Source organism: Chelmon rostratus, chromosome 22, assembly GCF_017976325.1.
Source record: "Chelmon rostratus isolate fCheRos1 chromosome 22, fCheRos1.pri, whole genome shotgun sequence".
Lineage (NCBI taxonomy): Eukaryota > Metazoa > Chordata > Actinopteri > Chaetodontiformes > Chaetodontidae > Chelmon > Chelmon rostratus.
Genome location: NC_055679.1, coordinates 716,228 through 739,502, shown reverse-complemented (window position 1 = coordinate 739,502; position 23,275 = coordinate 716,228). Strand labels below are relative to the sequence as shown.

Here is a 23,275-nt window from a genome sequence, read left to right as displayed (position 1 = left end):
AGGTCAACTGAGACATCTGAGCTATCTCAGTTTCAAATGAGCTTCAGCTGCATGTGACTTTGGCTTCAAAATAAAATAAATAAAAACTAGAAAAGTGCTCATGTAGGGGCAGCTTTATTTGCTTTCACTGCCTAAATAAATTCTATGCAGAATAAATAGTGGTCTTGATTCAGTGTGTCTTAGAGGTCCAGTGCACAGAAGGCTTTCATTTTGCGCAGAGGGCTTTAATTTTAGGAGGAAGCAAGTATTTGGACCAAGACTCATAAATAGGTTTTATCATCCATGCACATGCATCTCCCTCTGGGTTTTTGTCGCACTCTCTATCTATCCCGACACACGAATGCATACATTTAAGTAAGGTTCACGTGGGAGTGCTTAGTTTTCTCTCCCAGGAACACCCTGTTTCTACGATTCAAACTGGAGTTTCAAAGGTGGTGAAAGAAAAAAATGCTATTGGTTGCGTTATGGGAAGTGTAGGATACAGGCTTTTTGAAGCTTCATCCATAGTATGGACATCAGGATATATTTTCTGTTTTGATTATTTTTTTGGGGGGTGTCATTTTTCCAGATGGAATGGAAATAAAAGGGGGTTACCATGACAAATTGTGTTAGAAGACATTTGCATAAAGTTGAACCTTTCTTATCTTTCTCTGGTCATGCCACTGGGCAACTGTTTAGTCTTATGTTGCAGGAGGAAGGGGAGAAGGCCGGAACAGGTTCACTTAAATACGAAGCCTCCACCAATCAGATCGCTTTCTCCTGGTCATGTGGTCCTATATTAGACAAAGAGAGAGAAACACACACACACACACACACACACACACACACACAGCAGCATGTCCTAAGACACGGCAGTAACACAACCGAGGCATCTCACAGCCACAAACTGTATGTCGGAGATAGATGAGCCCCTGTAAAGGAAAATGTGCACAAAACTCTGGTCTCATGAACACAGAATCACAATTTGCTTTATTGGGCAAGTATGTGAACACATAGAAGGAATTTGAGTTCATATATTTCATTGAATGAGAATGATGGTTGCTTTCAGGTTATCACAGATAGCTGTCATCTTAGTGGTTGTTCTTTGAATGGTGACTGACAATCAGATCAAAGTTGAAACTCACTGTACTTTAAGAGCTGCAGTGTCTCGATGGTTAGCGCTGTTGCATCACAGCAAGGATTCCTAGCCTCCAAATCCTTGCTTGGGCAGGTGCTCTGGCTTCTCCCACGATGTACGTTCATTCTCCTGGCACTGCCCTTGACTAAGGCACTTAGTTCCCTGGGGTCTGCACAGTGGGGATCAATAATGGTGTAATTTTGTACAGATTTACAGTGGGAAGAAAGTCGTACATTTTTTGGATAAATTTGAAGCTGCATCAGCATGTTGTGAATGATAAAATCTTAATTTGAAATGAAGTTGTGTTAGGCAGTGACAGTTCAGTCCTTTCTGCTGCCGTGGTGACTGCTGCTGCCTCTCATCACTAAGGCTCACTGAAATGAAAGGCTCGTCCTAGTCACTTCATTAAATCTTCTGGTGTGATCTCACAGTTAAATATCACCCATTTAAGAGCTGATGACACTTTGACAGTTGTGTCAAAGAAATGCATTTTATAGCTTATCTTGCATCTTTTACTTTCATTGTTTTATCTTTGTTATCTGTCATTTACCTCAGTAATCTATGTTGATGTGAGAGACAACATAAATTGAGGCAGAGAGAGTAGATTTCCAGGCTGGTAAAGAGAAACAGAACCTTATCAGTGAACAGGGATTTGGCTTGATATCATTTTGATTGACATAATTGATAATTGATCATCACTGGTGTGATGAATCTTGCCACAAAGCTGGTGAAAGGGAACGAGCCCCCTACACTGACACTGGGAATGTAACCCAGCAAGCGTCCTGCAGCCTCAGGCCCAAAGCTTCCGCAAATAGCAGCTTTCCTTCACAGCCGTCTTTCCCGAGTGGCAAAACTCATTTGAGAGTGGTCACTTTGATATAGTACTATAACTCGCCATCTGCTAAATAAGCTGTCAGTGCAGCTGCACAGTTTTACCTGAGGATTTACAGTTTATTTCACCAGGTACTGTCTTAGATGATCAGCAGTTTCACAACTTCAGCAACACTTTTAGCATAAAGAACACCTTTACTGTGGACACCATCTAACTTTGTGAAATGGAAAGTTTAAAATTGAGGGGTAGTGATGAAACACAATATCTGAACTTCAATTCAAAGGAGAATCTGTACATGAAAGCAAGAGGCAAAATCCCAAATCAATGTGGTCTAATTTTCTGTTTGGATCTGTTGATATTGATGAATTAGCCCTCACTGTCCTGAAACAGCTACAGTTACTTTATCAGAAGTAGAGCAGTACACAACTTACCATTATGCAGCCTTTGAGCCTCAGCTCAGGCCAAAACAGAATTCCCCACACATTTTCAGATCTCAGACATGACAGGAGAATAGAAAAGGCCCAGTGAAGAGACAGAAGAAGAGCCGACGACTTCCAAGAAAAAGAAAGCCTTTAACAGACAATAGCAGGAGTCCTACTTGAAATCTGGATTTGTCGACAGGTGATTCCCACACAACGAGCCCGCTCTGCATCATATGTGGCGACCGGCTCTCTAATTCGCCGCTTGGAGACCAAGCACCCTGGATTAAAAGACAATGTTGTTGCAAGGTTACAAGGAAGCTGCATCTACGTACACCCCCTCCCCTTCCGGGTTGCAGTACAATTGTCAAGCATTGACCAGTCTGCAGTGATAAAAAGGTTGGGGACAACTGATGTAGTATAAAGAGCAAGAAAAGTCCACCTATGGAGGAGGTTGGATGGATCACGCACAGGACCTTCACCCAGGAGATAGGGGTTTGTGTCACAAGTGAAACTGAAAGTAAAGGTTGATTTCTTTCGTAAGTGAAGTGACGTAACATACATAACTTAAGTAACTAAGTAACTTACTTATTACAAGACAAACCATGATTTTTCTCTAAACCTAATCAAGTCATTTGCGTGCCTAAACCTAACAAACACGCAACAGTTTCACCAGATTTATTATTGTTCTCAGATGATGCATATTTATTATTGCTAACTTGATGACAGAGCCACTAAACAGGCAGACTGTGGCACCATTGAGCAACATCTGTGTAGAACTGCAGCAGTGAAATATATCAGCTTCTGTGACTTTTTCAAAACTCATTTTCTATAAAAAACCTATACAGAAATAACCTATTTACCCATTCAGTCAGTTGTTTATTGACCATAGGCTCCTGGTCACTGGTCCTGGTTGCTTTTTAATTGTGACAACCACAACATGGTGTTCTGTTAACATTTTCAAAAAGAAAGATTATTAGAAAATAAACTCAATTCAAATCTGTCTTGCTCCTGCAGTTGATATGCAAAATGTATTTGCCCTAATGACAGAAGTGGATCGCCATGACAACACCCTGCACTGCATTACAACATCATCCTTAACCTTACTACCCCGCCTTCTGCAATCAACAGAACTGATGGCAGTTGATGCTTTGGCAGTGTAACCCACCAACTACCTGCCCTGGAACTAAGAACACTTAAGTGTATTGCAGTCTTGTGCATGAGACATCATTTCTCTATTTTTCAGTAGTTCCAGCCTCCTGTAGCTGATCACTTGGCATTCAAGGACACCGGGACACAGACGATGACTTGCCGCATCATGCTAGCTCTTACCAACGAGCCTTATTTTACCTGTTGGATTTTCCTGGGAAAAAAGATGTGGCCATTTGTTCATTTGCAAAACTTAATAGCCCTTTTTCACGTCAGACATTCTGACATGCCACAGTACTGTATGAAAAGGTGGAATCACATGAATGATGGCTGAATTCCATTTAGCTGTTTCAGTTTCAGGGCTTTTGTGTCACTCATACTGGCTCACTGTCACACCATCATGCTCACTTGACTGCAACAGAGCTGTTGATAATGTTATTAGTAACACATGAGCTTTTCCTACTCTGACAAGTCAAAATGTCTACTGGGGGAGAGGTCTATCTGATAATAAAATGGGATTTATTTAAATTCCACATTACCTGAGTTGGCTTGAGAACTCACATCTTGCTGTGCAGAGGGAAACTTAGATTTAAGTCCAACTTAAAGGATCAGGACACAATCAAGGAGTGTGAGAACAGGTCGGCAGGGTCAGTCCGGTAGATTTAACAGAGGTTATTGATTCTTTTTATAATTACTTTTGCACTGCTGTAACCATGTTTTCCATATTGTTTTGGGCATTAGTTATGTGTTTAGCATATTTTAGTTTTAACATGTTGTAATGGAGATTTTGGTGTCTGTTTTGTTTTCTATGTTGTTTTTTAATGGCCCTTTGTGGGTTTAATCCCCTATAAAACTGCTCCCAGAGCCTAAGGAGGGGGGCAGTTTATTTGCATGAAAAAAAGAGCTCAAGATAGACATTTGAGAAATTGTTTGCTCCCAATGCTGTGCTTCTGCACCGAGTTGATGAATGAAACCAGTGTATTGTTGTTTGAGGTTGTACAATGCCTTTCTTAGACCATGTGTGGAAATTAAGTGGTCTCATGTTCCTTGGAAAATCAGGATTGTTCCAAATGGGTGTAAAATTAGATGGTGCAAAATAGTTTTTGTGATTTTGTTGAATTCCCACCAGGCTGTCAGAGGCACTGCTGGAATTTAACTCCTGATAAGGTTGTTAAATCGATGCTTCAAGGGAGGTGCAGTAGGAGGATAAAATGGTGGAGTGAAGAGTGTATGTTGGGCCTGCTGACCTTGGCATTCATCGTTACTTGTATCAGCACCACTGACTCAGCAGTAAAACCTCCCACTGATCTCCTGGTACCTCTCCACGGCTAATTTAAGAACTGTTCACTCCCCCCTCAGCCGACTGCATGCTGGGAAATAGATTGTGCATGGCCTAAGGTTCTCTCTGCGAGGACTTTGCTATGTGGGACATGCATGTATACCATTATGTCCAACTCTGTACTACATTCTACTCAGGCTGTAATCACTAAATACCAGGCATTGGCTTTAATCCTTCAGAGGCTCACAGGCCAGATAGCCAGTTGTTAAATTACAAGATCAATAACACCTAAACAGTGTAATGTGAATTAATCTGTTTTGAAGACATAAAAAGCAGATGCAGTGGCTATGGCTGACAGCTTTGTTTGAGTATAGAGTATCAATATCTACTTGTTTTGAAGGGATATTTTTTCACATATTATTCTAAACCAGAGCTCTTCATTTTTTTCCTCTTTCTTGAAATAGAGTAAAGCTGTATTGATTTTGTTTCCTCTTCTTGCCTGTCATGGCTCTCTGCCTTAGAAAGTCAGTATTTGACTGTTTTTGAGAAAGACAGTAGTTTTAGCTTCACGGTCAGTTGCTCCTCACTTTTTCTCATTGCGAATGTTTGAATTCACTCAAAGATTTGTGGAAGAAAGCTGTTTCCCTGTCTGGAACCCAAACAACACTGACATTGATGGGAAAGGAAAACTGTTAATTAACAATGATGATTGATAATTTAAGGTATAACACTAAGTTTTAAAATACATAAATAATATTAAAATTGTATAAAATTAGTTTGTGTACTGAGAGAATGACCTCCGACTCTATGGTTCCCCTCAGCTCTGTGAAGCAGTCGAGCCTCTTTTAGCTCATTGCTTCGGTTTTTCAGCCCACAAACTCCACTCTAATCAACACAATTTTCAGCAGCAGGAGGAAGCTGCTTCCAATGAAAAAGCTCTAATATTCCCACTTCATGCTACCTGCCGAGCGAGTTAGCAACTGGCTGGGTGACCATAGTGGAGCATTCAGCAGGTAAAGAGACAGAGACCAAAGATTTTTCATGTGGCCACAAAAAACCTTAAATGCTCGATGATGTTGCTCTATGTCTGATGGCTGCATAAACAGGAGGCAACTTTAAAGGTATACTATGCCGGACTTTTCTTAGAAAGAGAATCACTTATGATGCACGAGAAGTGTGTGGTGGTTCATTTATCTGCAGAGACCCTGCCCTCTATATATGTATTTTCTCATTTTGCCCCTCCACCCAATAACAGAGCACAGGGGGGGGTTGGGACTTCATAAAACTACAGCAACCAAGTACAAGACAGTAAGGAGTATGAATCCCAGAGACGGACACAGCTGCATCCCTTTAAAGACATGAAATAAACTTAATTTGTATTCCACATTTTAAAACAAACCTTCAAAGACCTTTACCTAATCAAGATTCAAGATTCAAGAGTCTTTATTGTCATTGCGCATGTCAATGAAATTTTCATTGCAACCCCCATGTTAGGAACAGATGGTAAGAAAGATAAGAAGACTAGAAAGAATAAAATTAAGATAACTACAATAAAATAAAATAAAATAAACCAACATGCAATAAAAATATTCGTAAAGCAATTAAAAATATAACAGAATGAAAATATACTAAGGCAATAAAATATACGAAACAATAAACAATAAAATATGGAAGTGAAATGTGCAAACAGAATAAAATATGCAAGCAGAATAAAATATACACAGTGAAATGTACCGACAGAATAAAAAAAAATACACAGTGATATGTACCAACAGGTTAAAATATACCAGTGGACAATAATAATAATCACTTGATGCCAGGAGCTACTTTGGCTCAGGAGGTAGAGCAGTCATCCACTTATCAGAAGGTCAGTGGCCGGTTGATCCCCGGCCTCAGCAGCCTACATGTCGAAGTATCCTTGGGTAAGATACTAATCCCCAAAATGCTCCTGATGCTGTGCATTGGTGTGTGAGTGTGCACGTAGTGAGCAGGTGGCCTAGCTACCATTGTGTGAATCGGTGAATGGAGGCATGTGTTATAAAAACACTTTGGTTTGTTGTCAGACAAGAAAAGCACTATGTAAATACAGTCCATTTACCATTTACAATACAGGCTTTGAACATCCACCCGGCCTGCACATCCTCATCCTCCCTCGGGACTCATGAGAAATTCTGTTAGAGGTGGGAGTTAAAGACCTAGCAGACAGGGGCTTCAGTTGAGTTCACCAGGTCTGACCAACAATCTCCCCTATGATCTGAGCCCACTCATCACCAGGTGTTGATTTACTGACAGCTCTGCTCCACTCTAGCCCCACTTGTCCTGATGAGACAAAGTTGATCGTTGATCTCTAACAAAGCACCACTCAGGTTAAGATCAGACTGGCCACTCCTCTTTTGGGCTGTGCTCCACCAGGCACCACAGGTCGAGGCCTGGCCACCAGGTGCTACCCAGTAAGCTTCCCTCCCAGGTCCAGCTCCAGGAGGGGGCCCTGAATTTAAGGAAGTACAACAGTAAAGAAATTGAGCTTTGATTCTGATTGTATTTTGCTGGTGCTGAATACAGAACTAGTTTGTGTTTTACAGGGACATGAAACATGATTAAAATTTCATTAACTGTAACTATAGTCACACAGTTTCATGACTTAATTGCAATCAATATTGTTTAACCTTAATGAAAGCATGGAGTAGAATATACAAGAAGAGATTTCTGTCAAATTTTGGTGGGAACACCACTGCTGACGATGAGATTAAATTTACAACCACTTTTTTTTGCGAACCCAAACCAAAGCAGAATCACCTGTGAAGTCTGTCCAAAAGGAGCAGTGTTCTGCCTCTAGAGCACTAATTGGCCTGCTCAGTTGTCACCTTGATGGCGGATCTGTGTTCTTTGTTTTGCAGCATTTCTAAAAGGAGCTGCTGCTCTCTGCTGCCTGCTCCAATAAGCACTCATTAATCTTCCTTACAGCCTTCGTTAAAGCTGCCACTGCTACACCCAGGCCCACTCTCCATGCTTCTATCTCCTCCCTAATGCCGATCTCCTTGACCTTTATCTCTGCCCAGCTTGCCTCTCATAATCTCTTGCCCTGAAGCCCTCGTGCATCCCTTCCCTTCTTATCTCTTTATTTCCTTGATCTCTCCTCTTTATTTCATTCCGCCTCCTTCTGTCCTCTTTATACCTTTTATCTTGTGGCTCAAAACTTTAAATTCATATGAGCTTAGGACTGAATTCAATTTGCCCCTTCTCTCATGGCAGCAGTGTGCCATTTGTGAAGTAGCAGTTAAAGTTCTTTCCTGGTTTGTCATTGACTCGTAAAAGCCCACTTTATGAAAGGATTATTTTTCTGCTGGCTCTATGTTGAACCACATGACCCTGAAGTGTCTGCTGATCGCCTCCAACCTCTTATTCCATCTGCACACAATTCAAATCATACGGAAGTGAAGCTAGCTAGAGATCATGACTCAGTTATCTCCTTATCTCAAGATAAAACCGAGTGCAACATATAATGTTTTTTATTGAGTTTACAATTAGTTTTAAAGCTTCTTTTCTAAAATGTAGTTATCATACATTCTCAAATAGTGACCCATATTTACCTGTTAAGCCATGGTCAATGAAAGTGAACACCTTCTGCAAAGATTTTTCACTTGAAAAGGCTTGCAGGAGCTCAAAAGGCATATTATTTCCTTTTTCTGGAAGGCCAAACAATACTGGATTTTTGAGGTTGATACCAATAGCAGTATTATTATTGAGTTTAAAAATCAGATGATGATATATCCACTGATGCTCTTTAATAAGCACATAACAAAAAAAAACATTATTTCTCTTAAATTTATTTTAAAGTGCCAAGATATGGCATGAGCGTGACATTTAACAACTGAGAAAAAGAGAAGCGAAATAGTTAACATTAACAGTATAGGTGAATCTAGCTGTATTGTCTTCTTCTGTTCTTCTTAGCAGGTAGCATTAGCATTAGCTAAATGGTAGCATCAGAACTGTATTGTCTTCTTCTGTTCTTCTTAGCGGTTAGCATTAGCATTAGCTAAATGGTAGCATCAGTACTGGCCACCACCTGGAGCATCTCCTAAACAGGCCTGGGTCAGTTAAACGTGGCAGAGCTGTTTAGATTGTGTAGGAGCAGTGTAAACTGGCACTAGGGGGGGTGACTCTGGGACGCCGGAGTTCACCGCCTAGCCTCCTGGAGGTGTCGTGGGACTAAGTAGGCGAAACACTGTTGAAGGGAGGTTTCCACCTGATGATCCCCAGAGACGTGTTAGGAATCACTGCTCTTTGGCAGGTATAGAGGCAGATTAGGGGTCCAAGGTTCTTCACTGAGAATGAATCCTCTTTTTGAGCACGAGTATCTTGTGTTTAAATGAACTGTTTGTGCTTTCTGATGGACAAACTATGTCATGGAGATGCACTTTTTATCTATTATCCTGTCTGTGTAATGTCTACTGCAGTTTATTATTTATTGGCAAGACATAGGAAATATAAGAGAGAATGACATGATGTTGTGTTTGCTGTGTTCAGGCCAGCAGGTTCTGGGTTTGGTGGAGAACCAGAGTGACTGGTACCTGGGGAACCTGTGGAAGAACCATCGACCCTGGCCGGCTCTGGGCAGAGGCTTCAACACTGGTAAGTGCAGGAGAATGTGATATTAGCATGTTAGCATAGTAGGGACACATTTAAGAATGCATCCCAGTTGTGCACTACTTTTCATTTAAAGCAGATTTTCAGTCAGTAATGGTGAGAAGAGTGACACATTAATTGCGTGAATTAATTAGATTAAAAAAAACTCAGTATGCACGTTAAAAACAATTTGTTATTGCTCACTCCTGCTGTAACAACTTGCATTTGTAGTTACATACTGTATATAACAGTTTCATTTTTATTTTTATTTATCTTTATGATTATAATTTGCCTTTTTAAACCATGCAAGATGATTTTCATTTGCCATCCTTTTCCCATTAAAAAAAACATTTGATTGCTGTTGAAATAATTGTATTTTTTAGTTTAATTTTTCTTTGGAGAATTAGTGTCTCCAGTTTTTCAAAGCCAGTGGAAAAACAGTGAAAGTAAAGAGTGGGCCACAGCAAGGCAGTTTCTTTTCTTACAAAAATGTAGTACATGTGCACAGGCATTGATTAAATATGCAAGCATTCACTAGGCTTGTTGAAAATTGTGGGAAAAAATATTTTCACAAAGGTTTGGGGTATGTAATTTCACAGAGCCTCAGAGCTGCTGATAGTGGAATTGATTGGATTCCCTTGCACCTTGTTATTATTTTCCCCTGCATATGTTTTTTCCTCTATAAAATGCAGCGGGTCTTTTCTTTATGGTGACTTATAGCTCACTCTGTGCTGTTTGGAGCAGGAGGATAATAGTTCTCTTGACTATAACCTAAAACAAACAGCACAACCCACTGCAGCAGCTCTGTGAATTTCACAGCACACACAGCTCAGTGGGGGCAGTGTAAAACTCACCTGGACACGTGTGTTGTTCAGCTCTTAAACTTCCTGTCAGCGTGACTGAACATCAGATCTCAGAAACAGAGAAGCATGTGTTGCATTTATATAGACCAATTTGACAGAGAGCCTCCACTTCAGCTGCGGTTGGTAGGCTTTGTGGCGGGAGCCGTCACAACAGATGGAGCACAGTAGGGTGTGAAAGATGGTTTGTTCCAATTCGAAAAAATATTCACGATGTCTCTCCTTCTGAAAACTGGCTGCTAGATTTTAGGTACAGCAGCCAGGAACATTTTTCCTGTTTGTTGGTGGATAAAGTTAGCTGAGGGAAGAAGCACATGAGCTTCTAAGAATGATTTGTGCTTCCAGGAGGATTTTAATGTTTTCTCCATACAGTGCTTGTCTCTGTTTAACCTTAGAGTCTACACCTTTATCTCAGAAAACACAAGGCTGTGATTCAGTACCTCATGATGGGACTTTATCACCTCTACCAGGCAGCTAGATACTAATCTGTCTGTTTCTAAAGCTACCATATCTCTGTCTGTACTTGTGTGCGTGCATGCGTGTCCGTGTGTTTGTCCATTTGTGTGTGTGTGTGTGTTTGTCCGTGTGTTTATACATTTCTGTGTGTGTGCGCATGTGCGTGTGCTCTTTTCAGGGGTGATATTGCTTCTCCTGGATCGTCTCCGGAAGCTGCGATGGGAGCAAATGTGGAGACTGACTGCAGAGAGGGAACTAATGAGCATGCTGTCCACCTCCCTGGCAGACCAGGTAACAAATGCACACACGTTTATATCACTTTCCCCGTTGAGACACTCCATTAACACATCCCTGACCCTAACTTTAACAATCACAACCCTAACTCTAAAACCAAGTCTTAACCCTCAAAAATGGTCTGCACCTGTGGGGACTTTAATGTCCGTGTGGGTTAGTGTGAAGTCAGCTTAACGTCCGCAGTGGGGACACACATAAACACACACACACACACACACGCACACGCACACACAAATCCTCATGTCATTTCACATGGGCAAATCTCAGAAATACTTGTACTGGTTGCAGGAGCTTGCTTGACCATACATTTTAGACCAGGCTAGTAATATAAACTGTTGCAACTTCTTCACGCTTTTGTTTTCTGTCACTGCCACCTTAAACTGTTGCTGTTAAACTACGCTACAATAAACGGTTCTGTATGCTTCAGACAAACTGCTTCGTACACTGTGTTATCCTACCACATCTAAAGATAAAGGTGTTTCTGCCTGTTCTGGAAGTCCAACATGCTGTTATACCCTCCTCCAGACTATATCACACTACCTCCCTGATTTCTCTCCAAGAAATTTGTGTCTTTGTTGTGTCATCCCCATTAATCATATAAATGGGGATATCAGCGCACGCTTTCAGACAGTCTCTCCTCAAAGGCATTCAAAGGCATGGTGTTGCACTTGCAACTAAATCAAACCCTGCACACTGTCTCACCTCTACAGGCCTGACCAGTCATTGTTGAAAAGTGAGTGTGCTTGTTGGCTTGTTTTGAAAAGTCAAAAATTCAGTGACAACGTCTGATAAGATAAGATAAGAGATAAAACAAGACTTTTTTAATCCCTAGCCGGGGAAATTTGGGTGTTGGAGGCAATAGTAGTAGGAATAACAACAGAGTAGAAAAATTCTGTTGTTAATCCTGTGCACCAAATGCTAATCAGAATCAGAATCTCTTTAATAAAATGTACACAGAAATTTCATTTGGTTATACAGTGCAGTGAACAAGAAAATTAAAAATTAAAAGGCTAAGTTAAAAGTTAAACAAAGTTAAAAACAAGAATTAAATACATAATGGTACATAATGCTTTATACTGTTTGCCATTTGTATGCAGGTTAGGAATAATGCAGTAAATAGGCAGCATTATGCTAAATTTGCACATATTGTAGAGTCCTGGCAAATACTGCACATATAGCACAATCCATAGGAGGGGACTGTACCGTCACAGTCTGTGTATATGTGTGCATGTGTGCGTATGTGTGTGAAGGCACTGGCTACAATGCATGGTGAGTGGTGGAGGGTGCTAGGATTGGTTTTTGAGAAGATTGATGGTCTGTTCACATGTCTGGTGGTGCTGGTGCTGATGTAGCCAAACCTGTGGCTGGATGGACGCTTTCTGAAGAGGCAGAGAGCCAAATGTGATGGTCTGCCATCATTCTGTTGGCCCACTGGCCCACTCTGGCATCATGCAGAACACTTGATCATGGGCACTTGATCATGTTCTTTGAGCCACTTGGATGCTTGCATGATGCGTTCCAGTTTGTGTTTGGTGTGGGCAGAGGATGGGGGGTACCACGCAGTGATGGAGGAGGTGAGGACACTCTTGTTGGTGGCTCTGTAGAACTGGGTGCATCTTCTGAAGCAGTCTGAGGAAGAGCATCCTCTGGTGAGCTTGCTTGATAACATGAGATGAGTATGTCTTCCAACCACAGGTCCCTGGTGATTGTGATACACAGAAACTTAACAGACTCCACCATCTTTACAGCTGCATTGTTGATGAGTAGAGGGGGATGTTGAGGTGGTTGTCTGCAGAAGTTCATGACTATATCCAGCATCTTGCTGATGTTGAGCTCCAGATTATTGTCTTACAACATGGTGCCAGCAAACTTGTCCAACTTGATGGAAGTAAGGCTGGAGGTTCAGTATCGGTGTACAGGGAGAACAGATATGGTGAGATCTGATGTTGGTGGTGACAGGGTTAGACAGGTGACTGCCAAGCCAAGCTTGAGGTTCTCTCCAGTGAATGTATCCATGTCACCCACCTGAATTCCTATCCTTTGTGGTGCCTGAGTTCTCTGAGCTGTTTGGTGAACCAGGGCTGTTAGGGTTATTGTACATTCTGTGGGTTTTGGTTGGGAGGCATACGTGTTCACAGAAGTTGATACATGAGGTTACCATGACGGCAAAGTCATGCATTCATGCAACTCCCAGTCAATGCAGTACAGTTAGTTGCATCTGGAGTCCTTTGCCTTACTGTAGTCCCGCATGGTTAAGTCCTCTTCAGTTGCTGTCTGTATGTTGGGAGAAAAAAAATGGAAACACACAAAGAATGAGGTATGTATGGTATAGTTACATTTAGGAAAAGACCATTGTTATGGCCAATAAGTGATTGTTAAGATATTGTTAGGGTTAGGTACCTAAAACACTTGGTTAAAGTTAGGGAATGATTATGTTTACACAAAGCTTCCTGTAAGCTTCTTTGACAAATGATTGTTGGATGATCTAATAGCTTCAGACAAAAACCTACAAAAACCTGACATTCACACCCACTTCACACAACAATTGTTCAGCTGTGTGGGGCTACAAAAGCAAACAAGGTTTGAACTGCTCCATTAAGCCCTCTTTTCTCATTCTTTACACAACTTTTCTTTCACGTTTACTGTAAATGAACAAGTGCATCGCAGTGTCTTCCAGGAGGAGAGGCTGTCTGAATTACGCGTCATTATCCCCACGTTTAAACTATTATCTTGTTTTGGCCCTCTTTGTGATTATCAGCATTACAGCCCTTTGAATGTGGTCATTCAGAACAGTTATTGCATAATACTTTTGCTTTCCAGCATGGTCTGACAACAAATGATGAACCCCTCCTTTTTATCATAACATGGCCTTAACAAAAGTGAATGTTAATTGTTGGCCTGTGATGTGACTCTCTACACACCCACAAACCACTCTGACCTCCACGCCCTTACACTTTCATGCTTCGCTACATAAAGGACACACTTCATCCTGCATTGACACTGAATGTTGCTATGGATGTGAACTGACATTACCCCTCACGATGCGGTCAGTGTGTGTTGCACACAATTAAGTTTTTCAGGCAACATATATCTACATATGTCTTTTACCTCCCTTTTAATCACATAGTGCACCAGAACACACCGTTTACATGTCAAAGCTGTACACAGGTTTGATTTCAGGTATGGCACTTTTTTCATCCCACTTGAGTGTATTTGTATCCTGAAGGTCATAAATAGGTCAAATCTTAAAGCATGCCGTGTTCTTTATCTATCAGATTAAGGGCAGACACTTAGACCTTGGTGAAGGGTCTCTCCATTATCTCAGTGCTATTCAGAGCTTATGTAGATGAGAGATGCGTTTATGAGATTTTAATTAAACCTTCATTAAGTAAAGTCCCACAAGGTACGCAGTTTGGAAAATGAACGGGGCTTTGGAAATCGTTTGAGCATTCCATCTGCCTTCTGCTGTATAAGCTCCAATCGACTTTCAGCCCTCTTTATCGCAGCATTAATTATGTGGCTATAGTTTTTATGTGTCCCATTAAGAAACTGGAGTCTGTCACTAAGACACTTGTCTTGTGAACCTACAACGATCTCAAAGTCAAAATAAGTGTCTCAAAGAACATCTCCTTAAAGTGATTTGAAGTATTCTTCTTTACGAGTGTGATTACACATACATCCAAACTGTGATCTGTTTTTAACAGTGAGGTGAGGTCCATAACCTCTCTATTACCACTGACAACTCTATGGTGTCCCCAGATTGCTGACAGCTGTCCTTCGCTGCCAACATTGTTGCGACAACCCGATCTTGCGGATTCATTCTCCACATCAGCAGGACACATTCGTTCCTCACCCAGGAGATGGCGCAGGTTCTGGTCCAGGCTCTTGTCATCTCATGCCTAGACCACCACTCCTGGCTTGTGTGCCTGCGTGTGACGTCCGACTTCTTTAGTTTATCCAGAACGCAGCAATCTGGTTGTCCCACACCATACCATTGCTCTGCACCCTGTACTGGCTACTGGTGGCTACTGGGATTCGATGCAAGACAATGCTACTTGCCAGCCGTACTGTAAATGGCTCAGGCTTGTCTAACATCCAGGACCAAACGATCCACCCCAGCCCGTCCACTACACTCTGCTACTGTCAATCAGTCACATCCTCACTACATGGTGGGCCAAGCTACTGCTGACTGTTGCTGTTGCTGTCCTGCCTTCACAATGGTGGAACAAGCTCCCTGTTCATACTGCACTTCGGCTCATGGCTGAGCTGATTCTTGACATGCACTGTTTTACTGACCTTGTGAAAATTGGTCTTTAGTTTAACATCCATGCAATATGCAGGGTAAGATTTATTATTAACATATTGTGCTCATTTTCAGGTTCATACTTTTATTTTGGGTCTACTAGAATAGGTATACATGCTTTAATATGTAAAAAAAAATAATCTTATACTGTATGTAACCCATATGTGTCACCACAAAGTACAATGTAAGAAATTAATGATAAAAGTGCCTGTAAAGACTGGACCAGGCTCAAAAGAAGTTTGGAACGTCAAGAGGATCCAACCTACTACTTTCGTTATTTATTTGGCTGCAAATTAGATTCGATCGAAACAAAGGCAGTGGGTGGAAAACAGTGTGTAGAGGCACAATTTTATCTCTAACTGTGTGAAATAGTTTATTATGACCAAACCAGAGTTAATGATTGTTGAAGCAGTGGAAAAATACATATGGCTTTGGTGAGTTTAATTTTATTATTTTGAGTTTGAATAGAGTGTGTTTTACAATGGTCTGCAAGGTAATATTACTGGTTTTCCAAATGAAGTCTGGTGGTTTTGAATAAAGTGAAATAACAGCTGATTGTAGTTAAACAAAAATCACCTAAATCTTCCACAAAAAGGTCAAACTCTGTAGGGATCCTTTCCATAATGTTGTCAGACACTTCCTGTATAATAACAATCTAAACGTGTGAGTGGCAAAAACAAGCACACTGATGGGCACAATTGCCCTCATCTGTTATGTTGCAGCCATTGCAGGCGATGTGCTGGAACAGTTCTGAAAAAACCACATCCTTGTGTTACCTTTTGACACAGGCAAGAAACAGAAGAAAAGGCTGGACTATTGAGGAGAAGTTTCAAACAATTTAGGAGCAGTGTTTGCTGTGGGAGAAAGTAACTCCCTTTGGCATGGTCTCTGGACCTTGTAACTTTGCACACTTTATACATGCACAGTAAGTAAAAACCCCAAAAGCGTAATATGGCCTCTTTAATACATCTTTATGTGGTCATGGAATAAACAGGTAGTAGGGTCAGATTATACTGTGTGGTGCAGGCCTTTCGATGATGAAACGTAACGTGTGTGTGTGTGTGTGTGTCTGTCTGTCTGTCTGTCTGTCTGCAGGACATCTTCAATGCTGTGATCAAACAAAACCCGTTCCTGATTCACCAGCTGCCCTGCTTCTGGAATGTCCAGCTGTCCGACCACACCCGCTCCGAGAAGTGCTACAAAGATGTGTCAGACCTCAAGGTGAGACCCTGCTGTCCCTACTGTGCTCACACTCACTTCACAGCCATTTCAGACATGCAAGACATGACCTGCATTAATCAAGAGACTCAAGCCAGCCCCACACTTAAAGTGACAGACATTTGGTTCTACTTCAGGCAGAGAAAGCGCGTCACAGATTCTGGTGGAGAAGCATTGTCTTTTCCAGGTTTCAGGAGCTGTGGAGAGCCTGTTAGTGGTTCCCAGTAGGTGGACTATGAAACAACCAGTATATATATATGACAACAGCCAAGTCATGCAACAAATTATTCCTGTAGAAAAATTCACATTTAATTCAGTAAGTGTCTCATAAAGAAACAAATAATTATTGTTGGGGACAATTAACACAATATAAAGCATTAACGGTAGAAGCTGATTAGAAAAGCAGATCAGCAGTTATTTTTGTTTGATTTGTTTCAGTACTTTTCAGGGTGGACCTGTTGTGGAGTGGCCAGTCAAACACCCACATGTGATGCTTTTTTGACTTTTGTTTTGTTCTCCTGCATTCAAATAACTAGATCAGACTATAAGGACTGATTCCATTAATGTTAGAGGAAGGCTTTCCTCCCACAAAAGGTAAAGAGAAAGCTGACATGAATCATTCTTGTTATTAAGAAGGGCCCTCTTAACACTCTGACAGCCTGCCTGTGGGCTGTCAGACCGTTTTGTAATCTGTACCCGTTTATGTGCACAAGACGACTGGCGCTTCATATTGCCAGTGAAATTCTGAAAATGAGGCTATGCTGCTTCAGTGGGTAATTTACCACCAGATCGTGGAATTCAGGGCCATTAGGGATATTACACAGGTTTTGAAATTATTAATATAGTAAATAGCCTCAATATAAAGATATATAGCCTAAATCTGAGTATATATATCCAAAATATGAATATGAATATTTATCTGAGTATGACAAAAATAGACCCTGATAACTGCTTTAACGGCTATCTGTGATCCAGGTGATCCACTGGAATTCTCCAAAGAAGCTGCGAGTGAAGAACAAGCATGTGGAGTTTTTTCGGAATCTCTATCTAACCTTTCTGGAGTACGATGGCAACCTGCTTCGACGTGAGCTGTTCGGCTGCCCCAGCGAGGCCGACCACAACAGTGAGAACGTAAGCGGGACTGCATTTATATTTCTGCTAGTGGTTTCTGTTTAGCACTGTAGGTATGACATGTGGTAATAGCAAAATTGTAGTAAAACTAGTAAATTGGTGTTAAGTTGTTTTTGGGGGGGTAGTCTTAAGGTAGTGGAATGCTTTTGATCTGAGATTCTCACTATTCGTTTCAGATTACTCTTGAGATGGAAAGAGAACAAGAATATACTCAAGTACCAGTAATGTTAATTTACAGTAATGGCATCTTTTGTTGTGATTTATTTTTATTTTAAAAGTACTTGTATAAAAAAAAGTATTTCAGTCAGTTAAAATGTACTCTGACCAAACTGTTACTGTGCTACATTTTGGAAATTATTGGTGATATATGATGCTTCTGTTAAACTGTTGTACACCTTTAGGCTACAGTTGCATTCATTAGCTGCGTTTCCATTACAGTTGTTTGCAAAATAAAAGCGATATTTCTGAAATTTCGGCAAAATTCGAATGCGACTTGCAGGTGTTTCCATTGAACAGTGTTTTGCGAACCAGCCGAAATTCTCGTAAGTTCTCGGACGTCCCGCGAGATGTGTGTGCGTGCTGTGCGTCGGTAAAACTTAACACAAAGCTCTATAATTAAAAAGCACATGCTGAAGGTGAAATAAAGAAATTATCTCTTGACTTAGAGTGATCAGTGATTTTAATGGCCCATTATTTATCACTTTGTTATTACGCGAGGCTCCTCTGACAGCATCAGCTCGCTCTGACAGCGTCAGCTCGCGCCGGCGGAGCAGCAGCAGAATACAGGACTGTGAATTACTGAAGTGTCCTTTGAACATATTTTCTATCAGCAATTATGTGTAAATATTAAAGTTAACGGCGTGCACGCGTGTCTCCCACATAGCTGAGGTGCACACACTCATCACAAGTTCATCTCACGATTTTGCAAAGTGCGCACAGGACGAGATCACAGCTGTCGGATTGGCCATCATGGCAGCTGGAACAGTTGTAGTGTTTTTGTCTGCTACTTATTGAGATCCAGAAAACATACAAACACTACAAAATTGACAAGACGTTATATCTGACTGCATGCGGCCGGCCCGAAACGGGGAGTCCGCTGACCTCGGAGACGTGTAAATTCGAAAAAAGTGTTTCCATTACACTTTTGCGATACACCTAAATATAGACACGTCTGAAAAACCACCTCATGAGAGCGTAAAAATGTTTTTGCGATATTTGAGAGGATTTACGAAATTTAGGTGTTTCCATTACCGTTTTTTATTGCGATATTTAGGATTTGCGCATTTCTAGAGGCAATGGAAACGCAGCTACTGTCAATCCAACAACACCAGTGGAACAGTATCACATCATGTCACCAATCCCTGATGTCCACACCAACAATAAATTCCATTTGTAGAGACAGATTTTCCTGCCAGTGCTTACTGATTAGCAATTATAAATTCACAACAGCCCCCACAACACAAAACTCAAGCAATTAAAAACAGAAGAGCCAACAATAAATAAAAATAGCTATGGACACCATGGTGGGTGCAGCAAGCCTAGAAATTAAATACAGTAGGCATCAACATCACTACAGCAAACAACACAGAGATGTATAAACAACATGAACTTCACGCGGCTGCAGCCAAAAACATAACACAAAACATCTTTGCTGCGTTTGATTGTGTCACTTTGCATTCTTGCCAGGTGGTGCATTAAATCAGTGATTAATTGAGGTCGGTGTGACCTTTTTTTAACGATGCCAAGGTACAATAATAACTAACAGAATGGCTGGCATTGTGTTCAGAATAAAGCATTTTAGATAATATTGTTCATTATTGTTGACTGGGACTTTTTCCTGTCCGGAGTCAAGTGATGAATAGTAAAACTGACTTCCATCCTGCGGAAATCCCACAGGATCCACAGATCCCCCTAATTGCAACATTTACCTCAAAATTTCTTTATTATTTAATACTTATATTCCTCTATTTTCCAATAAACAGTTAACAGATAGCTGGGAAATTCTTTAATACACTTGTAGAAAACTTCAAAATGGTTTCTGCCTAACTGCTGCTGATCACACCAGCTTCACTTTGAACTAGTTTCTGTCAAACTTCTGCTCAGCAGACCACTAAATTGAAGTGCGCTTAATTTCCAGCTAGTCTCTGCCTAACTGTTGCAGGCCAGCAAATTGAAGTACATTTTGTAACTATTCTCACCATTTTCTTTATAATTTCAGCAAATTGGTCTAAATTTGTACCAAATTTCCTAAATTTACTTTCCATTTAGATTTTTATAACAAACAAATGCAACTTGATAATAATGTCTTCACACCACTCAACAACTGAAATGTCACTTTTTACATGTTGGACAAGAATATATTAACAAAAAAATAATCTCAGGAAAAAGGTTAGTATTTACAATAATAAAGTACTTCCACTCGTGTGTGTGAGAGAGAGAGAGATTTGTCTAACAACCCATAAAATACATTATATATATATATATATATATATAAATCTCCTTCTCACCCCGATGGGGTGGTATCTGTATCATCCTCAAGCTTGGATCCTCTACCAGAGGCGTGGGAGTTTGAGGGTTCTGCGCAGTGTATTGGCTGTTCCTAGGACTGCGCTCTTCTGGAGTGAGGCTTCAGATGTTGTTCCTGGTATCTGCTGGATACCACTATGTCCGGTTGGTTAGCCAGGAGCTGTTTGTCAGTCTGGAAGCTGAAGTCCCACAGAATCTTGGCCCTGTTGTTCTCAGCCACTTTCCGTGGTATGGTCCATTGGGATTTGGGTACTTCTATTCCATACTGGTTGCAGATGTTTATGTGTACTATCCCAGCCACTTGGTTGTTTCTCTCCATGTATGCTGATCCAGCTAGCATCTTACATCCTGCAACTATGTGCTGGACTGTCTCAGGGGCTTCTTTGCACATTCTGAATCATGGGTCTGATCCACTCTGGTAGATCCTGGCCTCTATGGCTCTTGTGCTTATGGCTTGTTCTTGTGCTGCCATGATTAGTGCCTCTGTGCTGTCTGTCAGTCCTGCATTTTCCAGCCAATGGTAGGATTTCTTGATATCAGCCACTTCCTCTATGTGACGGTGGAACATGCCATGTAGGGGCTTGTCCCTCCAGGTCGTCTGCTCCTCCTCCTCTACACTCTTATCGGGGTTCTGCTGCCTGAGACATTCACTTAGCAGTACATCCTTCGGCTTTCTAGTCTTGATATCTATGGCTTCTGTCTCCTCCTTTGGCCAGCTTATGATACCAGCGGGGTATCTGATGACTGGTATTGCGTACATGTTGATGGCTCGAACCTTGTTCTTACCATTCAGCTGAGTTTTCAGGACCTGCCTTACTCTCTGGAGGTATTTAGCTGTGGTTGACTTCCTTGTGGCCTCTTCATGGTTTCCATTAGCCTGTGGGATTCCCAGGTACTTGTAGCTGTCTTGGATATCACCTATGTTCCCCTCTGGTAGGTCAATCCCCTCAGTCCTGATCATCTTGCCTCTCTTTGAGACCATGCGACCACACTTGTCCAATCCGAATGACATCCCTATGTCATCACTGTAGATCCTGGTGGTGTGGATCAGTGAGTCTATTTCTGGCTCGCTCCTGGCGTACAGCTTGATGTCATCCTTGTAGAGCAGGTGGCTGATTGTTGCCCCATTACGGAATCAGTACCCGTAGCCGCTCTTTGTGATGATCTGACCGAGGGGGTTCAGGCTTATGCAGAACAGCAGTGGTGATAGCGCATCTCCTTGGTATATGCCGCATTTGATGTTGACCTGGGCAATCAATTTGAATTGGCCTCTACGGTTGTCTTCCACGTTTCCATCGAGTTCTGGATGAAGGCCCTTAGGTTCCTGTTGATCTTATACAGCTCCAGACATTCCAGTATCCATGTGTGTGGCATTGAGTCGTAGGCTTTCTTGTAGTCAATCCAGGCAGTGCACAGGTTGGTCTGTCTAGTCTTACAGTCTCGGGCGACTGTTCTATCAATCAGTAGCTGGTGCTTGGCTCCTCTGGTGTTACTGCCAATTCCTTTCTGTGCTACGCTCATGTATTGAGCCACATGCTTACTCATTTTTGCCACAATGATGCCTGACAATCTTGTGCAGCAGATGGAGTTCAGTTTGCGAAGTTACTGAAAATAAGAACTTTTGAGAGAAGAACATTGCAAGACAAGCTCAGATTCGACTTGGACTTGATCTGCCTGACTTCATAATTCAACAACAATCCAAAGAGTCAGAGACTTTACACTTGGTTGGACCACATGCTGTCACGTTGAAGCTTTTGACATACTCCTGTGGATGTTCAGCATACTGTACGGACTCTGTTGGTGTTTTATCATTCAGGCCTCACACCACCTCATCTTCTAACCTGCTGAAGGTCACCATGGTCAAGGCTTTTTTCTTTTTTTCTTTACAGGACCAGCCACGATGGGGCTGTAGGATTATTTAAGTGTCAGCTCTGTGGACAGTTAATCACATTATAATTTTCCATCATGGTTTGCCAGAGCCTTTTTTGCCAACACTCAATTCTAATGTGTCCTTAACTCAGGAAATAGTTTGCTCACTCAATTTTTCAGAGTTTGAACAGCGATTTAAATCCCATTAAAGTGATGATTAGACTAATGAAGTCACTGAGGGGTTGGCTCCAGCAGCACATGGCAGACCGGGCCACAGGGCAACAGTGGCACTGCAGCCCAGTCACTCAGTGCAGCTCCACTAATAATACTGTTTAAAGCAGAGCAACACCACACACCGACTCCTGTGCTGACAAATGACTGTGCGGACATAGACCTGAAGTTAGAATACTGACATTCATTCTTACTGGCTGATGTGCTCTATTAACACATCAAATTACAGCATGCACACATTGTGCAGAAGTCTCCAGCCTTGTCCTCAGCAATCCTGTATCACTGTTTGTTTGTAATGTCTCATCAGAATGTTGGCAAGAGCTAATCATGGAGAAGTAATTGAAAAACTGCATTTTATTAGCATTACATTGAAACAGCTTGGTGCTTAATTGATTTATGTAGGATTAGAGACCAGAGTCTGTGGTATGCAGCTGCACACTGGGACACAGGAACCTAACCCATGCTGTTCTACTGGTGTAGAGAATCTGGTAACTTTTCAAAATAAAACGTGCAGCACAGATTCCCGATCATACATTAGAAACAAACAATTTAAACAGACAAAAAAGAAACCATATAACTACAAGGCCTAGTTACCCATTGTGGAAGCACAAAAGGGAAAATGACCAAATAAACAATGTCAACCAAACTTTGCATGCAAATCGCTCTGCTTCTGAAACGCGACCGGTGGGGATTGGAGACGCATGGAGGACAGAGCAAACACGTGTTGGATACAGGATGTCACAAATACAGACCTGGTGGAAATCCTGGGCAACCTCAACAAAGCAGTAGCTTTTAACCCAAATCACGATTGTTTCCTAACATTTCTGAGTAGTTATTTTAATGTCTAAAAATGAAAGTTCATCTCATACACAAACTTTTTTTTGTCTGTGGCAGCTTCTGCAGTGGAAAGATTGAAGGCTTAAAACACTGCAAATGTAACAAACAACCAATGAATCCAGCTTCAT

General features: G+C 41.4%; 1 protein-coding gene across 1 annotated transcript in view; it reads left to right on the top strand.

Annotated features, from left to right (window-relative positions):
* large1 (LARGE xylosyl- and glucuronyltransferase 1) overlaps positions 1-23,275 on the top strand; it is a 92,044-nt gene that overhangs the window by 55,967 nt on the left and 12,802 nt on the right. The window contains exons 7-10 of the mRNA XM_041963864.1: positions 9,324-9,428; positions 10,917-11,029; positions 16,431-16,556; positions 17,529-17,684. Coding sequence (XP_041819798.1) covers positions 9,324-9,428; positions 10,917-11,029; positions 16,431-16,556; positions 17,529-17,684 — 500 coding nt within the window. The remainder of the gene's footprint in view (positions 1-9,323; positions 9,429-10,916; positions 11,030-16,430; positions 16,557-17,528; positions 17,685-23,275) is intronic.